The 26,579-nt window shown below is 39.7% G+C and overlaps 1 protein-coding gene across 1 annotated transcript; it reads left to right on the top strand.

Moving 5' to 3' along the window:
* Positions 1 to 17,260: 17,260 nt before the first annotated feature.
* LOC133875665 (EG45-like domain containing protein) lies at positions 17,261 to 20,956 on the top strand. The gene is made up of 3 exons (XM_062313866.1): positions 17,261 to 17,443; positions 20,439 to 20,712; positions 20,818 to 20,956. Exons 1-3 carry the CDS (start codon positions 17,320 to 17,322, stop codon positions 20,822 to 20,824), a joined length of 405 nt encoding a protein of 134 aa, XP_062169850.1. The 5' UTR covers positions 17,261 to 17,319; the 3' UTR covers positions 20,825 to 20,956.
* The last annotated feature ends 5,623 nt before the right edge of the window (positions 20,957 to 26,579 follow it).

Below are 26,579 nucleotides of genomic sequence, written 5' to 3'. Positions count from 1 at the left end.
CTTCGACACCCTTGGACGAAAATTCCTGGCCCAGTTTGTATCCGGGAGAGCTAGAAGGAAACCCCGAGGGTACTTACTCTCTGTGCAGCAGGGACCAAATGAGTCTCTAAAAGACTATCTGTGGAGGTTCAACCAGGAGAAGTTGAACACAGAGAGTGCACCAGACGACTTCATTTACGGTGCAATTTTTCAAGGCTTGAAAAAAGATGGACCTCTGATGGCGGAATTGGCGTTGAAACCGCCGAAAGATCTTCAAACCTTTATGGTGAAGATGGACAGGTACATCAACCAGGAAGAAACGCTCCGAGCTCTCCTCAGTAATTCCCAGCAACAACAGCAGCCGTCCACTGAGAAGCCTAAGAAAAAGAAGAATCCTGAGCCAGTACAGGATGCTGGTCCCGCAGAATATAAGAAGGTGAAGAAAAATTTCGGAGATTATAAGTGGACACCGTTGAACACCTCCATTACCGAGGTGCTCATGGAACTCAAGAAAGATCCGAATTACCAGAAACCGAGACCCATTCAAGGAAATCCCCCTCCGTACTTGGCTCACAAGTACTGCGCCTTCCACGATTCACACGGTCATCTGACCGAGCAGTGTGTTTCATTAAGGCAGTTGATCGAGAAATTCATTGAGAATGGGAAGCTAGTCCGATTCCTCGCCAATGAGAGGAATCAACAGGAGCGAGATCACTATCCGAGGCCTAGGAGGGAAGAAGATCGGGATAATAGAAGAAACTATCAACCGAGACAAGATGAAAGGAGAGAAAGAAGCCGAGAGCCAGCACCTCGGCCTCGGAGGGATGAAAGAAGGGAGAGAAGTAGAAGCAGGCCTCGGGGGGCACAGCAAGGCAATATCCCTATCATCCACACCATCTCGGGAGGATTCGGAGGAGGAGGCGAGTCCAACTCAGCTCGGAAAGCATACGCCAGGCAGCTCGATGATTTCGAAGTTTACTCGGTCCAGAGGCCCCCAAAATCTCGGAAGTATAACCCTCTGGTTATAGGGTTTTCTGATGATGATTATGCTGGAGTCTCGCTTCCACACACAGACGCCCTCGTGGTCACCTTGACCATAGCAAACTATCAGACCCGGCGGATCCTCATTGACACTGGGAGCTCGGCTGATATTCTGTTTAAATCAGCTTTCGATCACATGGGTGTTCCATTAGAGAAGTTGGTTCCGGTCTCGTGCCAGCTACAGGGTTTTGCCGGAGAGAAGGTGTTGCCTCTCGGTTCTATCGATTTACCTGTGACAGCCGGGACTTATCCAAGGCAAAAAGTCATTATGGTGAAATTCCTAATAGTTGATAAGGTCTCGGCCTACAATGCAATTATAGGACGTACGGCTCTCAACGATTTCAAAGCGGTGACTTCAACACCACATCTCAGCATGAAGTTTCCAACAGAAGAAGAGCTTTTGCCGCCGAACGAAACACGGCAGTTGCTGAAGAAGTAGAGAAGTTGCTGAAAGCTGGATTCATCCGAGAGGTAGATTATCCCGAATGGCTGGCCAATGTAGTGCTGGTAAAGAAGTCCAACGGGAAGTGGAGGATGTGTGTAGACTTCACCGACCTGAATAAAGCATGTCCGAAGGATAGCTTTCCCCTGCCTCGGATTGATTTATTGGTGGATTCGACGGCCGGGCATGAGCTCTTGAGCTTCATGGATGCCTTCTCGGGGTACAATCAGATCTGCATGGAAGAAACAGACCAGGAGAAAACTGCTTTCATCACAGACCGAGGACTTTACTGCTATAAGATGATGCCCTTCGGATTGAAGAATGCTGGAGCCACATATCAACGACTGGTGAACCGGATGTTTCAAAGTCAAATTGGCCGAAACGTTGAGGCATACGTAGATGACATACTGGTTAAGAGTGTTCGGGCAACAAACACATAGAAGACCTCCGAGAAACTTTTCGGACTCTAAGAAAATACAACATGAAGCTCAACCCTGCAAAGTGCGCTTTCGGAGTTTCTTCAGGCAAGTTCTTGGGGTTTATGGTATCACAAAGGGGCATTGAAGCTAATCCAGAGAAGGTCAGAGCTGTCCTCGAGATGGAGGCCCCGAGAACAACAAAACAACTTCAACGACTGACAGGGAGAATTGCGGCCTTGAACCGTTTCATATCACGGTCGACAGATAAGTGCCTTCCCTTCTTTAAAATTTTACGAAAAGCATTTATATGGAGTGAGGATTGTGAAGAAGCTTTCGAGAAATTGAAGGAATATCTGGCCAACCCACCACTGTTGAGCTGCCCAACCGAAGGGGAGATTCTTTATCTCTATCTGGCAGTCTCTCCCTCAGCAGTAAGCTCGGTGCTAGTCCGAGAAGATTCAGGGGTTCAGAAACCGGTCTACTTTACAAGCAAAGCACTTCATGGCGCGGAGGGGAGGTACCCTCGGATCGAGAAGTTGGCGTTCGCTTTAATCATTTCAGCCAGAAGGTTGAGGCCATACTTTCAAGCTCACGCTATCCGAGTTTTAACCGAGTATCCAATGAAGAAGGTGTTGCAAAAGCCTGACCTCTCGGGAAGATTAGTCAACTGGGCGGTGGAACTCGGACAATTTGATATCGAGTTTCATCCTCGGACGGCTATTAAAGGACAGGCTCTAGCAGATTTCCTGGTAGAATTCTGTAACATTCCTGAAGCAGAAGAACTTCCTAAGGAGTCAACCTGGGTTGTGTTTGTAGATGGCTCCTCTACACAGAGCAGAAGCGGAGTAGGAGTCCTCCTCAGGAATCCCGAAGGGCAAGAGTTCGGTTTTGCTGTGAAACTAGACTTCGTTACAACAAACAATGAAGCTGAGTACGAAGCGGTGATAGCAGGTTTGGCATTATCCCGAGAGATGGGGGCAACCAATGTCGAAATCCGGAGTGACTCTCAGGTGGTTGTAGGCCAAGTCCAAGGGCAATTCGAAGCACAAGAAGATAGAATGGCCAGGTATTTGGAAGAAGTACGGAGATTCCATTCCTATTTTGAAAGGTTTGTCATCACAAAAATACCTCGGGAGGAAAACATTCGAGCTGATGAATTCTCAAAAATCGCGTCGGGAACAGAGGAAGAGATGGAAGCATCAAGAAGGCAAATTATTGTTCTGACCGAGCCTTCAATAGGTCCGAGGACCAAGGTTATGGAAGTAGACTCAGCACCGGAGGAGCCAGAGTGGGCTAGGGACATTATCCAGTTCCTTAGACATGGGTTGTTGCCCGAAGATAAGAGTGCAGCTCGGAGGGTGAAGATACAAGCAGCACGGTTTTGCCTTCTCGGGGAGACACTGTACAAAAGGGGATATTCCGAACCCCTTCTCAAATGCCTCTCCAAGGCCGAGTCGAATTATGTCCTCAGGGAAATTCATGAAGGAGTGTGCGGAGACCACTCAGGAGGAAGGATGCTGGCGCAAAAAACCATCCGAGCGGGTTACTATTGGCCCACGATCAAAAAAGACTCCGCTCTTCTTGTCAAAGCCTGTGACAAATGCCAGAGATTCGTAAGAATCATGAAAGCAAGTCCCGAGAAGCTCATCCCCCTCACTTCTCCATGGCCATTTGCAAAATGGGGGGTGGATATAGTTGGTCCGATGCCGGTAGGAAAAGGCGGACGGAAGTTCTTGATTGTAGCTGTAGACTACTTTACTAAATGGGCGGAAGCAGAGGCATTAGCAGCTATAACCACTGCGAATGCCATAACCTTCCTCTGGAAGTCAGTAGTGTGCCGGTTCGGGATTCCACATGCTTTCGTCACAGATAATGGGAAGCAGTTTGACTGTGAACCGTTTCGGAAGTGGTGTTCGGAGCTCCGTATCCGAAACCATTATGCTTCGGTACAATACCCAAAGGCGAATGGTCAAGTAGAGGCGACAAACAAGACCTTGGTAAAGATCCTGAAGAAAAAGCTTGATAAGAAGAAAGGAGCATGGGTTGATTACGTTCCAGAGGTGCTGTGGTCGTACCGAACCACCAGAAGAACTCCAACGGGCGAGACACCATTCTCACTTACATATGGAACCGAGGCGATGATTCCTGTGGAAGTAGGATCTCCAAGCTTCCGGGTGGCTCACTACAATCCAGGACTCAACGACGAGAATGCTAAGATACACCTGGACCTGTTGCAGGAGAAAAGAGACGACGCTCATGTCACATGGGCGGCATATCAGAATCGAACGGCTCGGTACTTTAACAAGCAGGTGGTGCCCAGAAAGTTCCAAATCGGAGATTGGGTACTCAGGAAGGTGAGCTTGATGACGAAAGATCCAACGGAAGGCAAAATGGGACCCGGATGGGAAGGCCCCTACAAGGTAATAGGATGCCATCAGAAGGGAGCTTATCGCTTGATGACCGAGACCGGAAAGATACTTCCAAGATCATGGAATGCCGAGCACCTGAAAAAATATTTCATGTAGTTCATTGTTCTCTCTTTTCAGTTTTTTACAAACAATTTCATATTCAATAAAGAATGTCTATCTCCAGTATCTACTGACAATCACAGAAATCCAAGAATCAATCCGATCTATATACTTAGGAAAAGCCTCTCGGTTTGTACAAAACCGAGAGCAGGAAAAGCCTCTCGGTTTGTCCAAAACCGAGAGCAAGAAAAGTCTCTTGGTCATTCAACACCAAGAGCAGGAAAAGTCTCTCGGTCACTCAAAACCGAGAGCAGGAAAAGCCTCTCGGTTTGTCAAAACCGAGAGCAGGAAAAGTCTCTCGGTCACTCAGCACCGAGAGCAAGAAAAAGTCTCTCGGTCACTCAGCACCGAGAGCAAGAAAAGTCTCTTGGTCATTCAACACCAAGAGCAGGAAAAGTCTCTCGGTCACTCAAAACCGAGAGCAGGAAAAGCCTCTCGGTTTGTCAAAACCGAGAGCAGGAAAAGTCTCTCGGTCACTCAGCACCGAGAGCAAGAAAAAGTCTCTCGGTCACTCAGCACCGAGAGCAAGAAAAGTCTCTTGGTCATTCAACACCAAGAGCAGGAAAAGTCTCTCGGTCACTCAAAACCGAGAGCAGGAAAAGCCTCTCGGTTTGTCAAAACCGAGAGCAGGAAAAGTCTCTCGGTCACTCAGCACCGAGAGCAAGAAAAAGTCTCTCGGTCACTCAGCACCGAGAGCAAGAAAAGTCTCTTGGTCATTCAACACCAAGAGCAGGAAAAGTCTCTCGGTCACTCAAAACCGAGAGCAGGAAAAGTCTCTCGGTCACTCAAAACCGAGAGCAGGAAAAGTCTCTCGGTCACTCAGCACCGAGAGCAAGAAAAGTCTCTTGGTCATTCAACACCAAGAGCAGGAAAAGTCTCTCCGTCACTCAGCACCGAGAGCAGGAAAAGTCTCTCGGTCACTCAAAACCGAGAGCAGGAAAAGTCTCTCGGTCATTCAGCACCGAGAGCAAAAAAAGTCTCTTGGTCATTCAACACCAAGAGCAGGAAAAGTCTCTCGGTCACTCAGCACCGAGAGCAGGAAAAGTCTCTCGGTTTATCCAAAACCGAGAGCAGGACAAGTCTCTCGGTTTGTTCGACACCAAGAACAGGAAAAGTCTCTCGGTCTTTCCAAAACCGAGAGCAAGGAAAACCTAAAGGTCAGTCCAATAAAGGCTATCAATGCAGGATTGCAGGTTTTCGGAAGGACAAGAGCATCCAGGAAAGAATCTGCCCACGTCCTTTCCTTAGACAACCCGAAGTGGTCATTAAAAGAACACTAAGACAAGAAAACCTCTCGGTTAGAGGTCTCCAAATGTTGAAAGATTGAAGCCTTCAAAGATAAAGAAATTAAAAGAAAGGTAAAGCTCAACAACCTAACTACCCACCTCAAACGACTTAGCCTGCGGTCGCAGACTAAGGTTGTGGGGGGTAACTCATTAAGGTAAGCAGGAAAGTCTGTCAAACACCGAGAGCAGAAAAGGTTTTTCGGTTTATCCGACACCGAAAACAGAAAAGAAAATGCCTAAGCAGAAGGTAGAAATTTCATTCAAAAGATATCATATTCTAAGTTTTATACAAAGAAAAATGTACAGGTAAAGAAAAGAGAAGATAAAAATTCAAGAAAACAGCTTCTAGCTAGCAGGATCGTCAAGAGGGTCTTCTTCGGGAACTGGCGCGTCAAGACCCCAATTCGGAACGTCGGGCATGAAGTCCTTACCAAACTCCTCCATCTCATCAATGGCTTCTTCGGGAAAACCCACCAACATCGGATCAACCGTCTCGGGATCAAATTTATATTGAGGATTTGTCACCAAAGTTCGAAAATTTTCGAAACCCCAATGACAACCCCGACCCCAACTCTGATCCCGAAGATAAGGCGCATAGCTCAACTGCTTCTGATAACGTTTAAGCTTTGCCCGATCGGCGTCATATCTAGCCCTGAGACGAATCAAGAGACTCTCCGAGTGATCCTGCGCTTGAGAGCTTTATCCCTCTCGGCTGTAAGTCTTTCAACCTCATCTTTGAGTTTGTCCTTTTCAGCCTCGGCACTCAACGCATTCTTGCACGCCTCGGAGCATTCATTCTGCACAGCCGACAAACGGATAGACAATTGGTCCGCACGATCCAGCTCGGAAGAAAGACTTTCAATAGAGCGAGCGTATCGACCGTTGGCCTCCGCCACTTCGTTACTCAAACGAGCGTTAGCAGAACGCATCTCGGATATAATTGAGTCCCGGGACGCGAGTTCCTCGTCCTTGGACTGAAGAAGAGACTTCAGCGCCGCAACTTCATCCTCTAAACCCGAGATGCGGGCTTGAACTTCGGAGGAAGGAGTGGGCGGAGACGCAGGACAATTTTCGCACTTCTGCCAGAGGGCAGTCATCTTCACAAGAAGCTGTCAAGAAAAAAGTAAGCAAAGTCAGAATCGGGATGCAAACAGAATAAAAAGTCCTAGCTCCAGAAACTTACCTGATAATGAGAGATGAGAATGCCTTGGGCGATCTTCTCGGGAGAAGACGCCCCTGCATTCCCCAGATATCCCTCGGGGATTAAGTTCTTTATGGCCTCCATCGGATGACCCAGAAGACCCCTGCCCAAAATCTCGAAGCCGGCCGAGACCCTGGAGGAAGAGCTAGGACCCACTTGAGGTACAGCCCCGGTGCTTGGGCTGGCCTCAGCACGAGACTCGCTCCTAGTAGAAGTCTCGGGGAGCACGCCAGCTTCAGGAGTAACGTTCTCGGATTCGATCCGAGACTCCTCAGCCACTCCAACATGGGGAGTTGTTTCGGGTTGACCGGGACTTTGAGTTCCAGGAGCAGATCCCGGCACCCCCTGATCAATCACTTCCCGAGAGGGGCAAGGCTCTTCAACGTCCTCAGCCTCGGACAGTCCAGTAGGAGTCTCGGTTTGTATAGGCGCAGAACATGAAACTCGGGGGGTGGAGTACCCCGTTTCACGATTTTCTCCAGGGGGTGGTGGTGTTTCTGGACGTTCCGAAGAAGGAGTTCGGGGAGTACCTTCTACTTCAGACTCTTCAGCCAAAGGCTCGTCTCGGGGGGTGCCGACTTCTTCATCCATCTCTTCGAGAAAGTCACCACTTGAAGCGACAGGCTCTTGACACACTTCCTCTTTGTCGGAAGGTATTATAACCGCTTTACCCCACAATCGCCCGGCGTCCGCGAGTCTTTGAGCCATTCGGTCCTGGCCTGTAAGCTTCCGTTTCCTGGCCAGATGCTTTACCCTACGCGCAACTAGGACATCTCGGGCCTCAGGTACATTTCCTTCTCCTTCTCCAGACCTCTCAGGTACCGCACATTGTTCACCATGGAACGAAGCCTCGGAGCCAGACTCATCCCGTGAAACAAAGGAAGGAGCAGGACTAGCCTCGGGAATGAAACCCCGAAAGCTGGCAGACCCCTCTTCAACGCTTACCCTAGGTGATGGAGCCGAAGGAGGAGTTCTCCTCGCACCCGAGGCGGCCAAAGGAATCTTCTGTTTCTTTTGTGCAGGAACATCCCCGAGAACTTCCTCAGGTGACCTCTTCTTAGTCATAGGTCTCGGGGATGGAGGGGCTTCATTCCTCTTCTTGACAGCTCCCCTCTTGGTGATTAACTGTTTGTCTCTCGGAATGTCATATCCGAGAAACTGCCTCATATTCTCCTCGGTGACGAGATTGTCAAAATCGACTTCTTCAAACTTGTCGGCCTTGACTCTGGCAGCGGACCACCCACTTATCTCCTTAACATCCTCCAGTTCGGATACAGTGAGCGAAGGGGGGTCACTTCGGTCAGGTCGCAACAACTGCCAAGTCCGAGGCATCATACGATCTTCAGGAAGGAGAGTACCTTCGGGGCATTCCCACTCCCCGGAAACTCTGAAAAACTGCATCTCCCAGAACTTGTTGTTCGTCAGCCCACTCTTGAGCTTGATGAAAACAGGCGGGTGACGGCTGCAGAGTTCAATCATTCCCTCTGCAGTCTGCCTCGGCCTATAGATGTGGAAGAATTGCAGGATGTTCATCTCCTTCTTCAACACAAGCCTCCATAGGATGTAAGAGGCGAACAGGTACCGCCAAGCATTTGGCATTATCTGACTGGGCGCGATCATCAGAAAAAGAACGAAGTCTCGAGCAATCTCCGGAAACGGTAATCGAAGCTCAGCAAGAAACATCCTCTCATAAAGGGTAATATCGCCGCCATTAATGGACCGAGCTCCAGGCGCCTGATAGAACATCTTCACAGTTGGAGAAATTTCATAGTTCGAGCGAAGGACACCCTCATGCTTCGCGAAGATGATGGAATCGACCCTGCTCTCCAAAGGAGAAAGATCCACAGAGCCGTCGGGTCTCTTTGTCCGAACCCGAGACGAGGCTGAGACAGCTTTCTTGGGAGCCATGGAAGAAAGAAGAAAGGCAGAAACAGAAAAATACAGAGAAAGGAAAAGTTTGGGGAGGAAGACGACAATGGAGTATCGAGAAAAAGAAGTATCAGTGAGTGAACAGTACAATATCCCAACTTTAAACGCCTCCACTACCACGTGTCCGAAATGCCAAAGGGCGCTGTCGATTCAAAATTTCCGAAGAGGAAAAGGCGCGCCTTCCGTAAATTCAGCATTAAATACGCTGCCTCGACGATACCATTTAATGATGACAAAAAGGCGGCTGTGCAGAGATGACGTCGACGTTGGGAAAAGAAGCGGTCAAATTCAAAATTTGAACTGTTGAAAAGACGCGCCCTGCGCAAACATCAGATACAGACTGGCAGCCGGAAAGTAATTCTCTTATTTCCGTTTATTTCCGAAATTAGAGAATTAGGGGGGTAACTGTTAGGGATAAAATCAACCCTAGAGACACGTGGATCCAATGACATCTCGGAGTTATGTCTCGGCTACTTGTTCCGCATGGTTCTATCCAGTGAAGGGAAGGACGTTTAGGTCCGAAGACATCTCGGAGATATGACGATGTCTCGGTCTTAAAATTCCAGGTTACGGTATGTAAAATATCCCGAGATCTCCCAGCCAAGATGGAGTGAACATATCTCGGATATTTGTGCCTCGGAGTAATAACACCTCGGTATGATATCGAGTCGGTGCGGTATCTTCTCGGGGTGATATCCATTGGATGAGTCAACATCTCAGAGTATAAACATCTCGGACTTACACAACCCTGTTATGGTGCGGATATATCCCGAGATCTCCAGGTAAAAGCAGAAACGTCTCGGATATCATCACCTCGGAGGTCAGCTGAAATGTGCTACAGTTTCCTAAGAAGGTGCCATGCGCCACACCCGTCTCAGAGTTCGATAAGGATAGAATCCCAGGAGATCAGGGATAAATTACAGATCCATGATTTATGGGATAAGATGGTTATTGACATGGAATCGAATTTAAAGAAGTACAAACGCGATCAACTGCGGATTCAACACTCCTATTCAAATTCCCAGAAGATATGATGAAAACTCAAACCAGGCTAGGACTCAAACTCCTAATCCAACTCAATGTCAAGAGGGTCCGGCCTATAAATAAAGACCGTCATACCAGGTATGAAAGAGACCTCTAAGCTCTTGAGATTAAGATTAAGAATTCTCTACAGAAAACTTTTTAGACTGATTTAGGCATCGGAGTGGGCGTGGTCGGCACCCCCGACGAGTTGTTTGTTCCTCTTTGCAGGGTTGAAGTGTTCAGTAGAAAATCAGGCAGCGAATCCTTAGGCGACACGTCACCATACCGGAAACTGTATCAACAGATACTATTTTATTTGGTTGCATACCATTCTTAGGAGGAAATAATAATTCACATACAAAGAGAGATACCTAAAAGGAGAGGAATAGCTATTCCTTTAAAAATAAACTATATTTTACAACAACAAAAATTACAATATTTTTGTTAAGCCTAAATATTAAAAAAAATAAAAATAAAACAGAAGAAATATGTGGCACTGCCTCCACCATCCATCATAATCTCCTCTCTCTCTCTCTCTCTCTCTCAACATAAACCTTCAATGGCTTGCACAAATTTTACATCAAAACCAATAAGAACCATGTTCCTTTGGGCAAGTTTCATTGCCCAAAAAAACTGATCAACGATCTTCAGCTAGACGGTCAATTGTTGTTCCTCTCATACCAACAGCATTGGTAGCAGCCAGGCCGCTCAAAACTAGCTCGAGTTTGAATCATCTTTGGAGAGAGATTCAAGGTTCAGATGACTAGGAAGATCTTCTTCAACCATTGCACCCTCTTCTCCGGCAAGAGATTGTCTGGTGCAAGGAGTTTACCAACGCATGTTACAAGGCTTTTGATCTTGATCCCACCTTAAAATGCTACCTGAATTGTAAATACATCAAAACGAACGTTTTCAGGGAAGTTGGGATGGAGATCTTAGGTTATGATGTCACCAAGTACATCTACGCCACCCATGACATCAATTTTTTTATCCAAAATGTTGCTTCTTGTGGCCGTTGGATTGGATATCTTGCGATATCCTCTAATGACTCCGTTAGAAAGCTTGGTAGAAAGAAATATACTCATTACTTTCAAAGGAACAATCACTAATCCTGAATCGGTAGGAAACCTAATGAGCTCGGAGTGGTTGCAACCACCCCCGATGCTCATTGAGCATAATTGATGTTCAAATTTTGATACTCGCAAGCGCACGAATCGTATGCAATATAGTGTATGTACAAGTGCGAGGTCGAATCCACAGGGAATTGTATTGCGAAAATTAATTTCCATATAAACTAATTCTATTTTAACCTAGTTCCAAATTTTGTGAATAACCAAAAAAAAAAAAATTAAAAGAAAAGAAAACAAAATGTACTAAGGTTGTAGAATCCACACCCATCAAATCACAGCAACATATTCTCATGTTTGTCAATACATATCCAAAGTTCTCACAGTAAAAATCTTATGTATGTTCTACTAAGCTTCAAAAGTTAATTAAATCATTCAATGAATCCGTTCTTTGCACAAATCACAAAAGATATCCGGTTTAAACCGAATCATCAAATGTATCCGTAGAATGAAACACAATGAATATCTAATGTTTGATAAATGAAAAAATCCAAGCAATCAATTAAATGAGACTTATCTCAAATCATCACATGTATCTGGAAATCACAATAGATATCCAAGAAATCATCTCAATAATTGAAAAGAAGTAGAACATTGAAAATATTAAACCCAATAAAATCGGATAGCATAAACTCTCATGAAAATATTGTTACTCTTCAAAGGTGAGGTTTCATCCTCAACCTTAGTTAAAAAAAACTAGCTACTCAAGGATAAAAATAAATTACTAAATTTTATTAAGAACATAAAAATAAAAACTTACAAAGAATAGAAGCCAAAGAACCCAACTGCTGCTATGTACAATGTTGGGATGTGTCCTAAGTGGTGCCTAGCAGGGGGTATTTATAGCAGAAGATTAGGTTAAACCTAACTTTTACAAAATGGCACATCTATCCTTCTAAACCCTGATAGGAGAAAAGAACGCTAGGGTTTAGGGCCATATTTTTAAAATGGCACATCTACCCCTCAAAAACCCTAATAAGAGAAAAGAATGTTAGGGTTTGGAGTGTCTGCAGCCGTCAGGAACAAGGAAATTCACATTCTTATATTGCGGGGCACTTATGACGTAGCAGAAATTTGAATTAGTAAAATTATATTTCACAATAATTTGTAGTATTTTGAATTAGCTTTCCAACGCCACTGATTTCACTTTAATCCGATACTTGAACTAAAAAAGTTATAGTCAAAATACTATGACTTGTGCAGAACCTGAAATTTAATCCAATCCGATTTTGACTTCCAAAATTTGTATTTTTCACTTTAAAACTACCGTTTTCCCTCCGAGATCTGAAAAATACCAAAATACAAAAACTAACAAAAAATATAAAAAATAACAAAGCTAAAGGTTTAACAAATGTGAATTAAGTGGTCCAAATATACAATATTTGGCATTCATCAATAATCTTTTCCACCCCCGGTGCCATTGGGGGTTGTCATACCACCCTCGAGGTTTTGTTATGGGTGGTCGGTCACCCACAGATTTTCATTATGTTTTACTTTTTTAGTGTTTTTTTTTTTTGGAAAAAGAAAAAAGAAAAAAGAAAAAAAAAAAAAGAAAGAAAGAAAGAGGTTTTTTAGTAATTTTGGTTCCATTCTAGTGAGTGCATATGTGTTATCACAAAACTAAGGAATAAGAATAGCTATTCCATTCCACTTGCTTCCATTCCTAGTAATAGTTATTCATTTTCCTAATAAAATACTCATTTCACGTAACAAATGGGCCTTTAGGATTATGGCCAAAAGAGATATAATACTTCTATGTAGGGTTGTACATACGGATGCAATTCTTGGCCAAAGTGATAACTACATCCGCATTATGTGATAACCACATCCGCATCTGCAACATGCAGTTACTAACTGCTATCAGCGCAGTTATTGTGGTTATTGAATACGGTTACTAACTGTTATTTGCAAATCAGGTAATGGGCCTTCTTTAAGCCTCTATTAGAACCTATTTTAAACGATTTTGAAAATATTTTGGGCCTGTTTTTAGTATTATTTTTTTATGCCCTAGTGTTTCAGATGATATAGAATATGCAAATGTTGTTATTAACTGCATTGCTTACCCTAAAATTGCTATCCGCATAAGAGGATAGCGGTTAGTAGCGGTTAGTTATGGTTAATAACCGTCCGCTTGTACAACCCTACTCCTATAAGGCCAGCTAGCTCACTAAAAATAAATAAATTAAAAATTCACCACCAATTATTAATGTAGTTAAACATGATTTACAGTAAAAAATGAATTTTTCTACTTAAGACAATTGTTGAAGGATGATGCATGTGACGTCCCACATCGCCTGGATATGGGAATAAGGATGTGCTTATTTGTATATTTACACCCTTGTTAGCACAATGCGTTTTAAAGCCGTGATGTCCATGAACCTATTAGACCTCCGCAGTTAAGCGTGTTTCTGCAAGAGTAGTATGAGGATGGGTGACTTCCTAGGAGGTCTAGTTCGGATGAGCCTAAAAAGGGAACAATATTGTATCGTTTGAGCGGGTCATTACAAATGATCTCACTATATAACAAGTATAAGGGTTAGAATCTTCTCTTACCTTTCTAATGGGGTCAAACGTCACTCATCAAATAATTGGTGTTTGATTTGAATATTTCCGATTAAAACAAATGAAAACTTATGTGATACGTCATTGTCCATACCAAATAAACTTGGTGAATGACTTTAATCAAAAGTCACTTCAACCTTTAAGCCAACGTATTGCACGAAATCACAAATTTTTTTTCTTAAGATATATTGTTCATATAATATTCTTCAATATTAACAATATATGAAATTTTAAATCATGATAATATTTTTCTTGGAAACAATCCAATAATTAATGTTGTTCAACTAATTATAAGGAAGTATAATATAACATGATAATATTAGATAACCCCTTCATGGGTTGTATTTGTACATCTTTAGGCATTTCTAAGGGACGTGTCTATAAAATGGATTGAAGTTTTTGTTTTATGATACTACATATATCTTAGGAATTTCAAATGGAAAAATAATTGGAGCAAATATTCAACTTCTCATGATTATAGTTTGTACCATCATATGTTTTGCCTCAATTTCATATGTTGCCCAAGGGTGACCTTTTACAACATTATATCCATATTCTTGGAAGATATGGAATACTCTTGGTACAATTTCTTTAACGAGTCTCATCAAAGAGTCAAATTAGCACACCAAATCTTCTGTATTGGAATGTCAATAGTGCTGGTGAAAGGAAGTCTGATTTTTTAAAGGCTGAAAACCTAGAGACTCATTCCTTTTTTCCTTTTCTTCTTTGGAATCCCATGGACCATTTTTTAAACAAATAAAAACTAAAGGATCACCTTTTTTTTCTTAGAATTTAAATTCTAATAATTGTTCAATATTACATTGGTCCCTTATAAATTGGGATAAATATATTTTAGCCCCTCAAACTACTACCCTTTCTCCGGATGGCCCCCCAAACTACCAATGCTTAGATTCTGGCCCCCCAAACTATCACTTTCTGATTTTTTGGCCCCATCCGTTCATTTATGCCGTCAATTATAAACAGAAATCCAAAAATACCCCTCATACACTTTGAAATTTCCACTGTTAAGGGAGGGGTATTTTCGGGTTTTTGGCCAATTTCTGTTAGAATTGACGGCATAAATAGACGGATGGGGCCAAAAAATCAGAAAGTGGTAGTTTGGGGGACCATAATCTAAGCATTGGTAGTTTAGGAAGCCATCCGGAGAAATGGTGGTAGTTTGGGGGGCTAAAATATATTTAACCCTTATAAATTTCATAAATACAATATGTACTACTCATCTTCTTGATTATCATCATTTTTTTGTCATTGCTACTCTTCACGAACCTCACTCTTTTCGTGAGTCTGGTACTGACTCTCTTTAGCAAAAAGCTATGTCTGAAGAACTCTTTGCTCTCTCCAAAACTCACACTTGGGACTTAGTTGATTCACCTCCGGGGAAAACTACGATGGGGTACTGGAAGTGGGTATACAAGATTACGACAAAATCTGATGGGCCTGTTGAGCGATGCAAGGCACATCTTGTGGCTAAGGGGTTCAATCAGGAGTATGGTATTGATTATGAATAGATGATTGCACCAGTAGCTCGACTTACCTCTGTCTGATCCCTTCATGCAATTGCCTCTGTGCGTCGTTGGGATTTTTTCAGATGGACGTGAAAAATGCATTTCTCAATGGTAATCTCATTGATGAAGTTTATATGCAACCTCCCTATAACGATCCAAGGGAAAGCGCTAGCCACATTTGCGCTATCACCCAAAATGACTAATCAATTTGAAGCTTCCCTAGAGTCTCTTATAAAGCTCAGTTTCACCTAATAATTAGGCAATGTGGGAATTAGCACTCATGATTATCTTTATAAATTACCCATTTTATATGGGCTACTCATCTTCCCAATATGGGACCGAGGTGTTACAAACTCCCCCTCTTAAACTCCTGACATCTTCGTCTGGACCACATCATCCAACGCACCAATACCACATGGCCCGGTATTACTAGGTGGCTCTGATACCATTTGTAACAACCTAGAAAAAAATGCTAACCAAATTTGTGCTATTACCCCAAAAGGGCTAGTCAATTTGAAGCTTCCCTAGAATTCCTTATAAAGTCCAGTTTTACCTAATAACTAGGCAATGTGGAACTTAACACTCGTGACTATCTTTATAAATCACCTACTTTATGTGGGCAACTCATCATCCCAATATGGGACCTGGGTATTATACTCCCTTAAATACATTCATTCACCGCACAAATAGGCTCCTCGTGCTTTGTTTGCTAAATTCAGCTTTATTATTGCTCAGATTGGGTTTGTTTCTAGCTCCTATGATTCTGCATTGTTCATTCGGCGGTCTGATTCTAGGCTTATTATTTTCCTACTATATGTTGATGATATAATTATTACCAGAGATGATACTGTTGGTATTCGTAATCTTCAAAAAAAATTGTGTCAGCAATTTGAGATGAAGGATCTGGATTCCCTCATTTATTTCCTTGCCTTGGAAGTCTCTTTTGATTCAGATGCCTATTATCTCTCTCAGGCTAAATATGCTTTTGATCTCCTCTCTCGAGTTGGCATTACTGATTGTAAAATTGTTGATAGTCCTTTAGAGACGAATGTCAAGCTTTGAGCCACTGATGGTGAGTTATTAATTCTCGATGCCACTCTCTACAAACAGTTAGTTGGGAGCCTCATCTATATTACTGTCACATGACCAGATCTTGCCTATGCAGTTCATCTTGTCAGTCAGTTTATGAAAGCACCACGCTTAGTTCACTATGTTGTCGTTCTTCGCATCCTTCGCTATGTGAAGGGCACATTATTTCATAGTTTCCATTTTTCTTCCCACTCATCATTAGACTTACAAGTGTATTCAGATGCTAATTGGGTAGGTGATCCCACTAACCGTCATTCCACCACAGGTTATTCTTTTTTACTTGGTGATTCTCTCATCTCTTGGCGTAGCAAGAAACAATTTGTTGTTGCCCGCTCTAGTACTGAGGTTGAGTACCGTGCTCTTGCTGACACCACCTCTGAGCTCCTCTGGCTCCTATAGGATATGGGTGCAACTCAGACATCAAGTTCTCCTAAATTTTGTGATAGTCAGAGTGTGATTAAGATTGTGCACAACGATGAATTTCACAAGCGCATTAACACATTGAGATCGACTGTCATTTTGTGCATCATCATCTCTTGCAGGGAACTCTCCACCTTTGTTCTATTGCTTATGCTGATTAGTTGGCTGATGTGTTCACCAAAACACATCCATCTGGACGTTTCCGTGATCTTGTTTCCAAACTCAAGATTTATTTTGTACATTAATTCCCTGGTTTATATTTCCTAGTCTAGGTCAATTTATGTTTCCTTGTATAAGTCAATTTAAGTTTACTTGTATCGATTGACTTATTCAACTATAAATAGGCCCCTCTTGTAGACAGTTTAAGACACAAAATTCTATTCAGAATTCTCCAGTTATTTTAACAATTCAATATCACATTGGTCCCACATAAATTTCATATAAACAATACGGGGACTAATTAGCTTGATCCAGATCCGATATTTTTTAGTCTTAAGATATTGTTTATATAATATTCCTCAATAATATTAAATTAAATTTCAAATTACGGTTCTCTTTATCTTGAAAAGGATCCAATAATAAGGAAGTATAATGCAACATGATCATGGTGTTAAAAAACCCCTTCATGTGAGCATTAGGTTGCAAACCCCTTTCATGAGTGGGACTTGTTAGGAAGGCACTATAAAATGGATTAAACCTTTCATTTTATGAAACTAAATATCTTTAGGAATTTGTAAGAGAAAAAGAATGGGACCAAATTTTCAAGTTTTGATTATAGTTGGCACCATAATATGTTTTTCCTTCATTTCGTATGCTAGGCCTGGAGAATGGAAAAATGGGACTGCCACCTTCTACAAACGTCCTTATGTTCGTAAGTACATATATATATATATATATATATATATATATATATATATATATATATATATATATATATATATATGCTTGTATACCATGTATTATTGTATATTTAGATTGTTAGTTTTTTTTATTTTTATTTTTTGAAACAATTCATTCAATCTTATAAATGAGGATAGAAAAAGAGATGATCCAAAGAATCAGGATCTAGGGACAACTTGTTTCCTAATTACAATATCATAAATACTAATAGGAATGTCTTCCAACCAACTAAGATCATTGCCAGTAGTGGTTGCATTCCTTGCAAGAGTGTGAGCCGCAAAACTTGCTTCCTTCCTTACGTGGACAACTGAATAGGAACTAAATGTACCCAACTCTTCTTTAATACCTTCTATGAAATGGACCGAGCTGTGCATAGAAGAACTATTCGAATTTACCTCTTTAATAATCTGTAAAGCATCACCTTCCAAGATTATATAAAATAAAATACCCACCTCTTTTTTGAACAATAATGCATTGAGTATTGCAATTGCCTCCGCTCCTTTTGGATCCACCATTAGCTGTTGGGAAAAGCTACGGGCTCCCAAGAAAAAAAAAAAACCATAGCAGTCACGAGCTATGATACCAATGCCAATACAACCCATCTTCTTATTGAACAAAGCATCCCAATTGATTTTGATCACTCTTAAAGGGGGAGGTTGCCACAAAATCTGTCATACTGTAGTTGTTTCCCTCAATGGCAGTATAGCTGGTTCTTCATTCAAGTTGCAGATTTTGTATTCTTCATGAGATTTAGATTGTTAATTAAGGGGTTTGATAATTCTAAAAGGATTTGTGCTGGTTTTGTGGTATAAATTCAAACACATTCTTTTCACATATCAAGTTAGAACAATTTCAGTTTGTAAAAGTGAAAATGTTTATCTTGTTCCTTTTTTATATGGATTTATTGGTATAATGGAAGGGATTTGGATTTCGACCTTAAATATTTATACTATTTTAATTAATAATGTTTTATGAGAATTGTAAGAAAAATAGGAACAATTATTGTGGGGAGGGGAGGGGGTGGGGGAGAGAGATAAAACATTCACAATTAGATTAAATTTTTTTAATTAACCGGTCATAACTATTATATCATTTGATGGTCGAATATAAAGTTATTTCTAACACGATCATTTTTAATTTTTCTAATCAAGAGGATCATGTATATCTATCTATGAACAACATTAGAACTAAGAATATGTACTTCTATTTATGAATTACGTTCATGCTATAAATGAAATTGAGATTGAAGTTCAAATATTGTTCTCGCAATTTAATTATTGGAAAAAAAAAAAAAAAAAAAAAAAAAAAAAAAAAAAACAAATCCCATTGAACTAACAACCGATTTTTTAAAATAGGATCCAAATTTCCAAGTGTACTAACCTAACCCATCAAACTACCAAAGTGTAAAAAAATGACACTTTTATGGATTCCATCAAAACATTTGACGGATTCCGTTAGTTTGCCACGTTAGCATCAATAACATGACGACACATATCACTGTTAATAATATATAATATAACAAAAAATTTAAAGAAATTAAAAAAAAAATTAATTGGCGCGACTGCCAGGCCACCGCTTTTCTTATTTTTTTTCTTATTTTTAATTAATTTTTAAGTTTTTAATTTCTTTAACTTTTTATTTTTATATTAATAGTTTTTAAAAATTTCTTCTTCAAAAAACATATTTTTTTAATTAATTTTTTATTTTAGGTTTTAAGAGAATCGGGGTATTGTAGAAATATTTCAACAAAAATGGCCTTTTAGACACATTTTGGTAGTTTGATGGGTCACATTAGTGCACCCTGAAATTCATGAGGCTATTCTAAAATCGGCTGTCAGTTAAGTGGGCTTTTTTATATTTTCCCTTAACTATTGAATCCAGACCAATCTTAGACTATATTAATATAAAGGATTCAATCACAATTAAAGAAAATGTAGTCGAGGAGTTAATCACTTTGTTTTTTATGATTCTCAATTTAATTATTGAATCTGGACCAATATCAAATGATTCATATCTTTTTTGGCTTATACTTAAGCAGAAAAGTAATTAGAAAAAGAGACCCCCAACTAGGTCGTGGGTCTTTGGCTGTGGGTTTCCTTCCATAGAGACCTATGGCCGGGTCGTGCGTCTCTGGCCATGAATCCGTGAAGACCCATGGCCAAGCTATGGATATCCTTCTACGTGTTTTTTTTTTGTATCCGATGCGTGTATTTTATTTTCATTTTCAATTATGTGTATCGCACATGACAAAATTTAACAAAAAAAACCCTAAAGAAAGGGGGGTTAAGTAAAAGGGTTTGGTCTTTTTCTTTTCTTTTTTGACATGTCCACACAAGAGGGGGGATGAGGGATTCGAACTAGTGACCTCGGCTTCATGAGGCGTGGTCCCCAGCTGATTGAGCTACCACTTGGGGACATTAAAAGGGTTTGGTCGTTTTAAGAGTTAATCACAACTTTTAAAATTTTGGGGGATATTGAAAATTTGGTAGTAGTTTGAGAGAACAAGTGTAATTTTTTCTATATATATACAATGACTTTCAAATATAAAATAGGTATACAATCTTTTTACACATAAATGGGACAAAGCCTAGAAATCTTAAACACACACGTTGGAACATATTTCTTATGTGTATGTTTAATTTAATACATGTATTTTACCTTATGCTACTGTATATGTTGAATTACTTGCTTGATTTGCAAGGTGGAAACACAATATATGCTCGTGTTTCATAATGTAGTTGTTCTTTTGTTGTTAAATTTATTTTTTGTTTATAGGGATTTGCCTGTAAAATTTAAAATCACTAATAACATAACTTGTACCTCTCGTGGGTTTGATTTGTCTACATAAACTCAAGTTTAGATCTCAAGTATAACCTAAAGGATGGTATTAGCTACTAGTTAAATAAATCTAGGTCCTAATTTGAGAATTAAACCACCGAAGATTAATTTTCAATAACTTTTGTCAGCCTCTGCGTGTAACGGATATAAAGATGATGGTCATTTTATAGCCGGAGCAAGTGATGAAATATGGGAGAATGGGAGAGCATGTGGGAAGTATTACCTTGTAAAGTGTATTGGTGCCACAAACCTAGCACCACAACCTTGTAAGGTAGACTTCGTTACGATTAAAATTGTCGATTATTGTCCACCAGGATGTCGCGGAACCATCAATCTTTCCGAAGATACTTTCTCTATAATTGCCCATCCCACTGCTGGAAGAATTAAGATTGAATATTATGAGTAAGTTAAGCTCGAACACTCAAAATTAACATTCTACGACATATGGTGCACAAAGTATGTAGACAATATTATTCATTAGTTGCTATTTATGCTTATGATACACAGGTTTTAAGGTGAGAAGATCTACTAAGGGCAAGTTATGATGATAGTGAAAATACATGTACATCAGGAAAAACTTGTTCATAAAAGTTGCCAATTTGATGAAACAATATATATGTGATACGTATTGATTGGTGGAATAAAGGAGGGCTTCTTTTCTTTTCTTTTTTTCTTTTCTTTCTTTCTTTCTTTATTTCTTTCTTTCTTTGTGTAAGCAAATATGGAAGGAGGACCCTTATCATTTAGTTATATCATATGCAATTTGTTAGTTCTCTACTAAAACTATAGATTGAGATTGCGTACAAAACTTTTGTACGAGATGCAATAGTTGTAATCTGGGCCATTCATTTAAAATGAATAAAGACCGAAAATTTGATAAGTCATTTATTAGGTTAAAAAAAAATTGCATCTCATTTTCAACCACCTTTTAGTCTGTCATCGTCTCTCCCTCTACTCCTCCACCACTTCCTTACCACCATCAAGCTCTTATGCTGCCACCTCACTCACCATCATCCCATAATGTAGGTTGGCCGAACCAATCTTTTGCCTAATGAGGTGGTTTGGCCACCCAAAAGTGGTCCAACAAACTTCATATGATAGGACAACGATGTGGGAGGTGGCGGAATAGGATACAGTGGTGGAGGCAGTGGAGGAGGATAAGGAAAGGCGCAGTGGGCGGAGAGGTAGCTAAAAATTAGATGCAATTTTTTTTTCAACCTAATAAATGATGATATGTTGTAGGTTTTAGACTGTTCACTAAAGTTATTGCATCTGGCCCCGGGCAATATACAATACCTCGGCAAAATACGTGGCAAAAATCTTTTGAATTATTAGCTAAGAAACAAAATGATAAAGCCAATATAGATTAATATTGTTTGATTTTCTAAAACACACAAACTAGTTTTAATAATTTGCACAAGAACACCCAAAATTAAGATCGACATAGAAGATTTGGACTTTGAAAACTCTTAGAATTTTACGAAAGTCGTCCTAACAGTTTGAGATATTCGTCTGAACGGTCGCAGTATTGCATGTGACAATAGTATGTCACAAAGCTTAGAAATTTTAGGGTATGCCTTATTTAAAGGCAGGAAATCCTAGAAGACCCCCCAGCTCGTCACCCACACACATTAAAGTGTGAGAAAGAAGTAGAGAGTGAAGGATAAGGAATTTGCTTGTCTTTGAAAGCTACAGGGCTAAAGTTTCAGTAGTTCACGACAGCCACTCTATCAACATTGACCTGATGATAGCTCTTTTTCTTTCGTGGTTCCATTCATCTATCCATATATATTCAATGATTTAATAGAATGCTTATACATAGTACCAAGCCATTTTAATTTACCTTATAGGTCACCTCCTCCATGACTCGACCTCAAAAGTCGCAACCCATTTGATCCCATATTCAACTAATTGTGATCAATCCCATACTTGATATGGTAGCTCACTCTGATACCAAAACATATCATATTGAAAACCGGTTTGCAAAAGGACGAGTCCAAGAGCTTATATACACGTGGTTAAGATTATACTGAAGCCAAGTGAGCCATTTACGATCGTAACAATATGTTTGTTAATGTTTTTGGGGGATATTTGTTTGTTTTTTGTTTGAAAAGTATTCTGATGTGACATAAAGGCGAACATAGTTTTGAGTGTTTTGTGTTTGTTAATATTTTTTTTTTTTGTCTTCAGAACACAAAACGAAAAACGGAAGAAGAAAATTCAAACAATCAAAGCCTTATGTTTTGAAAAGTGTTTAATCTTTCGAATTGTTTATTAATAGTTTTGAGAAAAATAATTTTTTTTAGAAAGTTTTGAAAACAGAAAACAGTAATAAAAAAAGGCCAAAATCTCTACCTATAAGGACTATGGTAGTGATTGTTGTACTACCAAACTTGCAAAAATAATGCTCCAATGAGTTGCAAGATAAAGCAAAAACTTATCAAAAAAAAAATATAGTGGAAAAACGCCTAAAGAATAAGTATAGGTATTTACAATTCATTTCTTATTTTGGTAACTGTATTTACATGTAGTTCTACTAAAAAAAATAGAAAAAGAAAAAACACGACATTTAGTGACGTTTAATTAACAACGCTTATTAAAATCAAACCCAAGAATTGCAATCCTTTTACCAGATACTATGTTGAAGATTGAGGCAACAACCCGGTTCACAAATTGTGTCTTTTCTAGTAATCAAGAACTTGTGAGCATGTGGATAGTATATCTCTATTTGGAATGCGTGAAATCGAAATTAGAATATAGAAGGGGCGCGTGTGGCAGTGTGTGACAGTGGGTGATGGCGGCAGAAGCACGAGAAAGACAAAGTTTATAGGAAGTGACTTTGATACCATGTAGAATTTTGTGAAAAAATATGAAGTTTAGAAAGAATAAGCGGAAGCAAGAGAGAGGAAGGGACAATAGAGATTCCTCCCATTCGAACGGCACATTCTCTATTCAAACGTGGTCACTTGGATTTGTTTTTCCCTATCGCTGCTACGTGTTGTAGATCTCCAATTGAATGGATTTCGACTGGCTATTGATAGATACGGCTTGATCAAGATTTTTCTGAGTCTTTTCAATCCCGTTTTTTGTTCCATTTCGTACTCTCTCTCCCTGATCCTTCCATACTTAGTTGATCAAGCAATACACTTCGTAGTAATTTGGTCGTAACTTAGGCTATGAGTACTAGAACTAGGCGTACAACCCCATTCCAGAAAGCTCTTTTCCGTACACACCTCCAGTCGTGCTTGATGTGCACTTTCAAGCTCAAAATTTGTTATTCTAACCTCCAAAAGTCCATTTTGTTACGCACTTTATCTTATTTTGACCTTAGTGTGTATTTTATGCATTTCGTTATTTCATTAACATTAAAAACACGCATTTTAATATCTTGGGTGTTACAAATGGGCCCTATGAGCTCTGGATTAATAAATGACTTTAGTTGTACATTGAGTTATGTTTGGGCCTGGGGAACCCTTGAGGTCGACAGGCCTTATGAGCCCATCAAAGCTAGGTACACCATCATAAAATTAAAACGTTTACGACTCATTTAGTTCATGGAATAGGTCCTTAGAATAGAATAGCAATTCATATGGAATAGCTACTATTTTATTTGGTTGCGTACCATTCTTAGGAGGAAATAAGTATTCATATACGAAGAGAGATACCTAAAAGGAGAGGAATAGATATTCCTTTAGAAATAAACTATATTGTGCAACAATAAAAAAATCGCATTATTTTTTAAAACCCAGATATTAAAAAAATTAAAATAAAACAGAAGAAATATGTGGTACTGCCTCCACTGTCCACCATAATCTCCTCTCTCTCTCTCTCAACATAAACCTTCAATGGCTTCCAAAAATTTTACATCAAAACCAAAAGCAAGTTTGGTTGCCCAAAAAAACTGATCAAACATCTTCGGGTAAACTGTCAATTGGTGTTTCTCTCATATCAACAGCATTGGTAAAAGCCTGGCCAATCAAAACTAGCTCAAGTTTGACTCATCTTTGGAGAGAGTCTCAAGGTTCAAACGACTAGGAAGATGTTGTTCAACCATTGCACCCTCTTCTCCAGCAAGAGATTGTCTGGTACAGGGAGTTTGTCAACGCATGTTGCAAGGCTTTCAATCTCAATCCAACCTTAAAATGCTACATGAATTGTTAATATGGCAAAACGAATGTTTTCAGGGAAGTCGGGATGGAGAGCTCTGGTTACGATGTCACCAAGTACATCTACGCCCATGACATCAAGTTTTCGATCCAAACTGTTGCTTCTTGTAGCTGTTGGACTAGATATCTTGCGATATCCTCTAATGACTCCGTTAGAAAGCTTGGGAGAAAGAGATATACTCATTACTTTCAAAGGAACAATCACTAATCCCAAATCATTAGGAAACCTAATGAGCTCGAAGTGGTTGCAACCACCCCTGATGCTCATCAAGCATAATCTTTTTCACCCCCGGTGCCATTGGGGGTTGTCGCACCACCCTCAGGGTTCTGTTATGGGTGGTCGGCCACCCACAGATTTTCATTATGTTTTATTTATTTATTTTTTTATTTTTTTAAAAAAATGAGGGTTTTTTAGTAATTTGGTTCCATTCTAGTGAGACCATATGTGTTGTCACCAAACTAAGGAATAAGAATAGCTATTTCATTCCACTTGCTTCTGTTCCTAGTAATAGCTATTCATTTTCCTAATGAAATAGTCATTTTGCGTACCAAATGGGCCCTTGGGATTATGGCCAAAAGAGAAATAATACTTCTATGTAGGGTTGTACATGCGGATGCAGTTCTTGACCAAAGTGATAACTGCATCCGCATTATGTGATAACCGCATTTGCATCTGTATCATGTGGTTATTAACCGCTATCCGCGCAGTTATTGCGGTTATTGAATGCGGTTACTAACAGCTATTCGCAAATCAGGAAATGGGCCTTCTTTGGGCCTCTATTAGAACATATTTTAAACGATTTTGAAAATGTTTTGGGCCTATTTTAAGTATTTTTTTAAGCCCTAGTGTTTTGAAAATGTAGGAATATGTGGGTGTTGTTATTAACTGTATCTGCTTACCCTAAAATCGATATCTGCATAAGAGGATAGCAGTTAGTAGCAATTAGTTACGGTTAATAACCGTTCGCTTGTACAACCCTACTCTTATGAGGTCAGCTAACTGATTAAAATAAATAGATAAATAAATAATTCACCACCAATTATTAATGTAGTTAAACATGATTTACAATAAAAAAAGAATTTGCCTACTTAAGACGATTGTTGAAGGATGATCTCACTATATAACAAGTATCAGGGTTAGAATCTTCTCTTACCTTTCTAATGGAGTCAAACTTCACTCATCAAAGAGGTATTTGGTTTGAATATTTCCGATTAAAACAAATGAAAACTTATGTGATACGCCATTGCCCATACCAAACAAACTTGGGGAATGACTTTAATCAAAAGTCGATTCACCCTTAAAGCCATCGTATTGCACGAAATCACAAATTTTGTATCTTAAGATATATTGTTTATATAATATTCTTCAATATTAACAATATATGAAATTTTAAATCATGATAATGTTTATCTTGGAAACAGTCCAATAATGGTGTTAAACTAATTATAAGGAAGTATAATATAACATGATGGCATTAAATAACCCCTTGAGGTGAGAATTGGGTTGTATATATACATCTTTAGGCATTTCTAAGGGATGCTATAAAATGGATTTAAGTTTTTGTTTTATGATACTACATATATCTTAATTAGGCATTTCAAATGGAAAAATAATTGGAGCAAATATTCAACTTCTCATCATTATAGTTTGTACCATTATATGTTTTGCCTCGGTTTCATATGCTGCGCAAGGGAGACCTTTTACAACATCATATCCATATCTTTGGACGAGATCGAATACTCTTAATTGGTACAATTTCTTTAACGAGTCTCATTAAAGAGTCAAATTAGCACACCAAATCTTCTGTATTGGAATGTCAATAGTGCTGGTGGAAGGACTATTTTTTATAGGCTGAAAACCCAGAGACTCATTCCTTTTTTATATTTTTTTTGTTGGAATCCCTTGGACCATTTTTTAAATAAATAAAAACTAAAGGATCACTTTTTTTTTCTTTCTAATAATTGTTCAATATCACATTGGTCCCATATAAATTTCATATAAACAATATAGGGACTAATTAGATTGCATCCAGATCCAATTTTTTTTAGTCTTAAGATATTGTTTATATAATATTCCTTAATAATATTATATTAAATTTCAAA

The sequence above is a fragment of the Alnus glutinosa genome, chromosome 8 (assembly GCF_958979055.1).
Source record: "Alnus glutinosa chromosome 8, dhAlnGlut1.1, whole genome shotgun sequence".
Taxonomy (NCBI): Eukaryota; Viridiplantae; Streptophyta; class Magnoliopsida; order Fagales; family Betulaceae; genus Alnus; species Alnus glutinosa.
This window is presented reverse-complemented; position numbering and strand designations above follow the sequence as displayed.